At 43.2% G+C, this 8,701-nt stretch overlaps 1 protein-coding gene across 8 annotated transcripts in view; it reads left to right on the top strand.

The window, feature by feature from the left end:
* Positions 1–5,947, top strand: part of NTN4 (netrin 4) — a 71,667-nt gene extending 65,720 nt beyond the window's left edge. For all 8 annotated transcript variants that reach the window (XM_054988621.1, XM_054988619.1, XM_054988620.1 and 5 more), the window contains exon 10: positions 3,331–5,947. In XM_054988621.1, coding sequence (XP_054844596.1) covers positions 3,331–3,464 — 134 coding nt within the window. In that variant the 3' untranslated portion in view covers positions 3,465–5,947. The remainder of the gene's footprint in view (positions 1–3,330) is intronic.
* Positions 5,948–8,701: the final 2,754 nt, after the last annotated feature.

The following is an 8,701-nucleotide window of genomic DNA, read 5'->3' on the forward strand; positions in this document are numbered from 1 at the left end:
TTATCTCCAATCATCTCCAATCCCTGCATCATTTAATTTAAAGGTAATGAAATTAGACAATGTCATTTAATTTCATTACATATGATCTCTAGATAAAAAGACTATATAAATCAAATGTTGGACACCTGAACATGTGACTACTTTGCAGAGTTGCTGGAATGCCGTTCCAGAAGCAAAAAAGGCCTGTAAAAACAACCGCAACAATATTGTCAGGTTTCAAACCTTGGTTTCTGTCAGTAAAAGAGAGGGCCCTTTCCAGGGCTATTTTGGTCTCTCAATCCACCCTACTCCCCTACATCCTGCCTTGGAGGAAAGACTTATCAGAGCTACCGAGCAATTTGCTACCATGCAATTTTTTCAACTCACCCAGGTGCAGTGGTGGCTATAGCTTGATGCTACGCAGCTGACCTGTGCACAGTGGCAGCCTCCATAAAACTTGTATGACTTGGCCAGGCCCAGCACTAGGCACCACACAACTCACTCGAGCAACTTGCTATTACTCAACTACTCAATTTTTCAAATTAACCAGACTTTCCCAGGCAGAGGCTGCCATCAGGAGGGAAGAAAGGAAAGCTGAGAGCCAGTGTGGTGCAGTGGTTACAGTGTCAGATAAAGATCTAAGAGACCCAGGTCTGAATCTCCACTGTACCATGGAAGATTGCTGTATGATGTTGGGTCAATTACTCTCTGTCTACCTAAACTGCCTCACAGGGTTGTTGTGAGGATGAAATAGAGGACAATAATGTAAGCTACTTTGGGTCCTCATTAGGAAGAAAGATGAAGTAAATAAATAATAAAGCTGAAGACAGGGGAGGGCAGCTAAAAGAAAGGCCTGTTGTTCTGTGGGAAGGAGAAAAGGAAAGAGAGAAATGGAGGAGGATATGGGCTTGCCAGGAGAACTCTTAAGACAAAATAGTGCAGGGACAAAAATAAAGTGACTATCATAAGGCCTTGCGGGTTCCCCACTTGTACCTACATACAAATTGTATAAATAATTAAATATGCCAGATTAGGAAATAGATCCAACTTCCTTACAACTGTTCTTTCAGATATTATCAAAGAACAAAGTGTTCCTCATAACTGGTAAACAAAAATGCAAGGTTTCCAGGAAATTCGGAAAATATTGGTAAACTTGGACAGCAGAATAAAACATTTCAGTCTGCTTTTATTTTTATACTCTCAGAAACAGCAGCCATGCAAATTTACAGCAAACTGCAACCAACAAGATAATAAGACATTGATCCCATGATGCAGCATTGTGTACTTCTAGGGAGATATTACAAATACAGTCACTTGAAAGTTACATTTCCAAGACAAACGTTGACTCGGCTGTGGGAGTATTTTGCAAACAGCAATGCTGTAAAAGTATATAAGCTGTCTACAGAACAAGAATATGCCATATTTTTATCCTTGTTGTCCCTAAACATTTCATATTCTTTCTCCCCTTCTCCCACTATGCCTATAGCCCTGTAGAAAGAGAGCGCGCGCCATAATGATATTTTAGAATGTCAGATTAGGATCTGGGAGACCCAGGTTCAAATCCCCACTGTTCCATGAAGGCTTACTGGGTGACCTTGAGCCAGTCATACACACTCAGCCTAACCTACCACACAGGGTTGTTGCTGTGAAGATAAAATGGTGGAAGTAAGATCAAAGCAAGCCACTTTGGGTCCTATTGAGGAGAAAGAAGGCTATAAATATTCTATTATATAAAAGGCTAACTGTATTCCTGACAACTCACTTCCTACCCTAGTGTGCCTCCAGAGGGTGCTGCCATGGAGGGAAACCCAGATAAGGCAGCCCATCCCTCCAGAGAGCGTGCCGCGGTGGGAAGCCCAGGCCAGATCAGGCGGCAATGCCAGCCCCCCGCCCTTACCCAGCTGGAATCAGGAGCGGAGCAAGTGGCAATGCTCACCCTCTGCCCTCACCCAGGTAGGAGAAGGAGCAGAGCAGGGGGCAATGCCCTCCGCTGCCTTCACCCAGTTGGTATCAGAAGCTGAGCAGGTGGCAATGCTAGCCCCCCTTCACCCAGCTGGGATTAGGCATGGAGCAGGTGGCAATGCCCGCACCCTGCTTCACTCAGTTGAGATCAAGTAAGGGGCAGAGGGCAATGCCACCCCCCTGCCTTCACCCAGCTGGGATCAGGAGGAAGCAGGTAGCAATGCCTGCCCCCCAACCTTCACCCATCTGGGATCAGGAGCAGAGAAGGTGGCTATGCCTGCCCCTGACTTCACCCAGCTGGGAACAAGAGCAAAGTAGGTGGCAATGCCCACCCCCGACTTCACCCAGCTGGGATCAGGAATGGAGCAAGTAGCAATGCCCACCCCCCTCCTTCACCCAGCAGGGATCAGGAGCAGAGTGGGTAGCAATGCCCACCCCCCTCCTTCACCCAGCAGGGATCAGAAGTGGAGAAGGTGGCAATACCATCCCCCCTTCATCCAGATGGGATCAGGTGCAGAGTAGGAGGCAATGCCAGTCCCCCTTTACCCACATGGGATCAGGCACAGAGCAGGTGGCAATGCCAACCTCCCGCCTTCACCCAGCTGGGATTAGGAGCGGAGCTTGTTGCTATGCCCACCTCCCAACTTCACCCAGCTGGGATCAGGAGTGGAGCAGGTGGCAATGCCCGTGCCCCACCTTCACCCAGCTGGGATCCAAAGCAGGGGAGAGGGCAATACCAGCCCCCCCTTCACTCAGCTGGGATCAAGAATGCGGCAGGAGGCAATGCTCACCCCCTGCCTTCATCCAGCTGAGATCAGGCGCAGAGCAGGTGACAATGCCCAACTTCCACCTTCACCCAGCCGGGATCAGGAGCAGAGCAGGTGGCGATGCCCACCCCCTTCAACCCACTGGAATCAGGTGTGGAGCAGGTGGCAATGCCCACCCCCTCCTTCACCCCGCCAGGATCAGGCATGGAGCAGGCAGCAATGCCCACCCACCCCCCTTCACCTAGTCGGGAACAGAAGCAGAGCAGGTGGCAATGCCTGCCCCCCGCCTTCACCCAGCTGGGATCAGTCAGAGAGGAGGCAATGCCTGCATGCCCATCCTCCCTTTTCTAGAGCCTGCTGTATTTTCCCCCACAATGGGCTTTGTTACTAGGAAATGAATAAACTTTCTCTCAACTTAATCCACCTCATAGAGTAGTTGTAAGAATAAATAGATAGCGTGTATTTTAATACTGTGGTCTTTAATCATAAGCCAGCTTGAGCAGCACTCTGAAGAGGTCGCATAGAAATATTCTAAATAAATAAATAAATGCTGCCCAAGATCCTTGGAGAAAGAGTGAGATAAAAAGTACTAAAATAAATAATTTCTGTAACTATTTTACAGGTTTAACGTACCTTGTGGCTGGATATGAAGATGTCCAAGCAGGAAGATTGATAGTCAATATGAAAAGTTTTGTCCAGCAGTGGAAACCAGCTCTTGGGAAAAAAGTCTTTGAGATTTTCAAAGACTGCAGCTGAAAGTGCCAAACAGGCCATTTATTTATGCATGAAATGCAAAGTTCATCGAAAGAAGACCTCAAAAATGAAAACTGGAATGTAAGGGAATAGTGCCAAATATGTCAAGAGGTTGATAGCATTTCACCCTGATCCTAAACATATTGGTCTCAATTGAGGAGGGGTAATGCACATATTGAAAGTGGGATCTGTGTGTCAAACTCCCACCCCAGAAGCTGAACCTCATCCAGTAGTTCCAGCTGAATGTGCAAGGAAGCTCAGAGCCAGCAATCAGCAAGTGCAACAACAGACAGTGTAGCTGTGTTCTGGAATCACCTCTACCCATTTCACATTCCCACCCATCATCTGTTTGATGAGGAAATGGGTCTTTGTGAGCAAAGATGCACCCACAAATTATACCCAAATTGGCATAATCTGCTTGGAAGTGAGTCCCATTTATTCTACAAAATTCTACAAAAACTGTTTCAAGTTTCCTTATAATCACAGCCAAAAGTTTAAAGTATTAAATTAATTTTCACTGTCAATATTGACTTAGTTCCCTACTTTACAAAAAGTTTTTTTGGTGCAAAGTCTGCTGAAATATGTGGGACTGAACTTGCACCAAGGGAGTGATTTGAGAATCCAAACCTAATTCTTGTGTACTTTTTTGGAAGGATGCACATATGCTCGTGATGGACTGCCATCAGCTACAGATCCTAGGGAGAATCAATGCAATCAATGGAACAGTTTTGGTTTACATTGGTATAACTAAGATTAAGATTACATTCACTGCAGATTTCTATAGGAGTAACACAGGTATGAACGCCAAGAATATAACAGTGGGAAAATCCATTGGAAAACACATCCTGTAAACTGAGAAATACCACTGTATCTAATTAGGACATGTCTTTATTCATCATAGCTCTGCAGAACATTTTTTAAAAGCTAGATATGATAGGTTTGTCATTCAGCATACTTTGTAGATGCTGGGTCAAATTTTCCACTCAGTTAAACCAACGGGAATTTGTTGCAACCAGTAGAGTGTAATTCTGTGTTTGAGTTAACATAAATGAAAATCCTTTCATCAGACCTTTGGTGACTGATTCCATAAGGTGTGTATGGGAACAAGTTATTTTATGGCATATAATTATTTCATTATATAAAGCACTTTATTGCCTGCCCCTTTATAGTGTGAAAATTCTCAAATGGCACAGGAAAAAGTCTATTGGAAAATAAAAACTCTAAGACTAGTAGGATAAAAAGGATGATTTTTTTCTTACATCTGGCAACAGCCAATCAAAAAAGTTGAGTATAAATTTTGAAAAACTAAAATATTTGCACTGAAGTCCCTACTTCAGACTAATGGTTTGATTCTACCATTAAAAGTCTGTATAAACTATGAAAAATAGCTCTCAAAAAATTTTTAAAAAACTTTTATAAAAGTTCCGCTTGTTGAAATATGATGGATGTAGTTCGTAATTCATACTGTTGGTCTTACTTTATAATATTTGAACTTGAACAGGAAAGGCTGCAGTCTGATGCACATTTACTTGGAAGTCAATCCCATTAAAATAAGGTGATTTATTTATTCGAATAAGATGACTTAAAGATGGGCTGAAATGTGCTTTGTTCTGTGTCAGTTTGAAACACTCCCACGATAAAGTTAGTTTACAGGATATATTATGATTTTTTACCATTTCCTTCACTAGATTATACACTTCTCTATTAATGCATATTTAAAATAGCAACAAAATATATTCTTTATACATATAAAAACAAAGGAAGAACTACAAAGCATTTTTAAAAGTCACACATACATGTTCAATGTGTTTTCTTTTGTGGTCCTGTGGAGTCACAAAAATACTTTTTTAAAAAATTGGGGTTTTTTATATCTTATGTATATAATAAATACACTATGATTCAAATCATTTGTATTTTATCTTTTATGGTCTAACCTAATGCTTCCAGTAGTTGTAATGTCGAATATTTTTGACAGAGAAGAACTGAAGCACTAACACTGCAATATTTTGTTACTAAGAAAATATGATTCTTCCCTAGATGCTCTCTGGGCAATACACTTATACCTACTATGGAATGTGGATGCCTAAGTGTCATTGGTCCTTTTTTGACAGTGCCTGTGACTTCAAGAGTTAGTAGTGACAATGGCTCCTTGCCTTCCCCCCCTCCCCAATCAATATTATGTGACCCTTTAAAATAATTTGCAATAGTAGTTGAAGGCCATATACTCTATTAGGCTGTATACTCTATTGCTGTACCCTACTTACAACAATGGAAGGTGTAAATCTCACTTTAGGAAATGTTTCTCCATTGCATGAACTTTACCATTTGAAGGCTGTTCTGTTACTTTCCTTCTCTCTGTGGTGTGAAAGTTTTGTCAATTTCACTTCACTCTGAAAAAACATTATCAGGTTGATTCCCAGGACTTCTGTATAGACATGCGCTGGGTAATAAAGGAAGAGAGTACTCATATAAGACCACTTTGAGTACTTGTGTACTGGATTTCCAAGTTTTCAGAGTGTCTTATTTACAGAAGTGTAATTATCTGTGACCACCACATTTTATATGCCCAGCTTTCTATAGCAGAAGCAATGTCAGACTTCATTCATAATGTTCGATAGTCTCCTTAGGACTTAAACTAAAATATATCATCCCCTACTTCAGGACTGGGATACCCAGACATGTAGCTCTTTTTTTCAAATGAGGTGCAGAGCAACAACATCTCTTTTCAACAGTGACTGCCCTGGGGAAGAGCTCATACACACCTCATTTATTCTGTGAGAAATAATACAGCACTATTTGTATTAAACAATATGAAACAACAAAGAGGGGGGAAAGACAAAAAGTGGCAACGGCATGTTTCTTGTAACAACTAGTTCCACCCTCAGAGACTTATAGGACAGTTCTGATGAACTATGGCCATTTCTACATGGCTTATCTGTCCTAGGTCGTTGTTGGGAAGTTTTTCTCCTAGTTCCCCACAATACCATGCTTTATTTGTGCATCTCCCAGGGTTTCCCGGGCTTTTTCTCAATTTTTCTCTAGTCCCTTCTGTTGCAGAGATATAAGGAGAAAGGAGTATCTCTGTAACAGAAGAGACAATAGGCTTACTTTTAAAAATATAAAGCTGGGCATTCAAAGAATCTGTTGGGCACATAATGTTATATCTGTTGATATTCAGTTGCTGACCTTAAAAAAAATTAAAGTCGCAGCAGCCTGGGCAGGGATTGGCCACTGTGGAGCAACTAGGGGCAGGAAAACTACAGGGAAACCTGCCATGTGGAAGGCCTGTTGCTATTGCACAGTACTGGCAGCCACACCAGCAGTGGGGAAACTATTGTTCCAGTGTTGGAAACACACTCTACATTTTATACCATCCCATGGTCCATGATCAGCTTAGTGTTTGCAGATCATCATAGCACTCCCTGCCATAATCTAGCAAAACTAGCCTCTAGAAGTGTAACCAAGCAATCAACAACCGGGAGTCCCGGGACAGATACAGCTCCTGAGGGCCACTGAAACGCCAATATTTTACGCAACTACAGCAAGAGAGAGACACAGATATCATTTACATAGAACTTTCAGCATGCTAAACATGCATTCTTAACTCCTAACGCAACACAACTGTGAAACTGATATATTCCCATTTTAAAGGTGTGAAACTAAAACTGAGAGCAGAATACATATTAAGAGGAAATTACAAGATTCATGAAACAAAGGAAAAGTTGAGGAGACGCTGGCAGATGAATCAGCAAGCTGGAGAGATTTTTTAAAAAACTTTATCCACCCATCAATACCCCACAATTGCCTCCCCAGCCAATTTTTCATCACCTAGGTTCGAAATCCACAAACAAGCCTGCGGAAAAAATGGCCATGAGACACTCAACGCTATCCTGTTATTCCAGCAAAATCCTGGAGGCTGTGGAAACTGTGAACAGATGCCTAGAGAAGTTTTGGGATGGATGAGGGCTAACAAAGTGAAACTTAATCCTTAAAATATGGAGGTGCTACTGGTGGGGGAAAGGTTTGACCTAAGAAATGAGATATCTCCTGTTCTGGATAGGTTGCACTCCCCTTAAAGCAGAAGGTTCATAGCTGGGGGGTGCTGCTGGACCTAGATCTCTTGCTGGATAAAATGACAGTAGGGGTGCCATTTGACAGATTTAGCTGGTGAGAAAGATCTTTGGTGATCTTTCCTGAGTGAGAAAGATCTTGCCACTGTGGTGCTAGACATGGGCATGAACCAAAAAACCCCTCAAACCACGTGATTCATGGTTCGTAGCATTCCACGAACCATGAAATGCAAACCTCTGACCTTTCCCCAGTTTGTGGTTTGTGAGGCTGTCATTTCACAGACCCTGCGCTGGAACCAGCACAGGGTCTGTGAAACTGACAGCCCCTTTCTCCGACCGCTCTGGCAGCAGAAAAAAGAGGCTGTCAGTTTCACAGACACCGCGCTGGAACTGGTGCAGGGGTCTGTAAAACTGACAGCCTCTTTTCCTGCTGCCTGGGCTGTCAGTTTTACTGAAACTGACAGCCCGGAAAGCAGGAAAAGAGGCTGTCAGTTTCACAGACCCTGTCCCAGTTTCAGCCCATTGGCTAAACCCAGTGTGAGGACTGTGAAACTGACATCCCCTTTCTCCTGTGCAGGGACTGTCAGCCGATGGGCTGAAACTGGAGCGGGGTCTGTGAAACTCCGAACCGGCCATGGAACAGCTGAAAAAAATTGTTTATTCTGTAAACATGCAGGTTTCGGTGCAAACAAACCAGCCATTCCATACAGAATTTTGTTCTGTGGTTTGTTTCGTGCCCATCTCTATGTGGTGCATGCCCTGGTAACATCTAGATTAGAGATCTACATAGAGATCTACATCGGGCTGCCCTTTAAGACTGTTCAGAACCTACAGATAGTACAGAGTGCTGTGACTAGAATGTTGCCTGTAGTGGGTCATAGGAACCATTTCACTCCAGTCCTATTCCATCTACACTGGCTCCCAATTTGACTTTGGGCCCATTCAAGGTGCTGATACTGACCTTTAAAGTCCTATATGCCTTGAGGCTAGCATACCTTAAGGACTGTATTCTCCAGTATGAACCTACCTCTCCACTCAAATAATCTTTGAATGCCCTGCTTAGGGTGCCCTTGCCATCTGAGGCTAGACAGATGGCAACCTGAGAAAGGGGCTTCTTGGTTGTGCCACCAAACTTTGGCGCATCCTCTCCAGAGAGATTCTGTCTCTTTC

The sequence above is a fragment of the Eublepharis macularius genome, chromosome 9 (genome assembly GCF_028583425.1).
Source record: "Eublepharis macularius isolate TG4126 chromosome 9, MPM_Emac_v1.0, whole genome shotgun sequence".
NCBI classification, from domain to species: domain Eukaryota; kingdom Metazoa; phylum Chordata; class Lepidosauria; order Squamata; family Eublepharidae; genus Eublepharis; species Eublepharis macularius.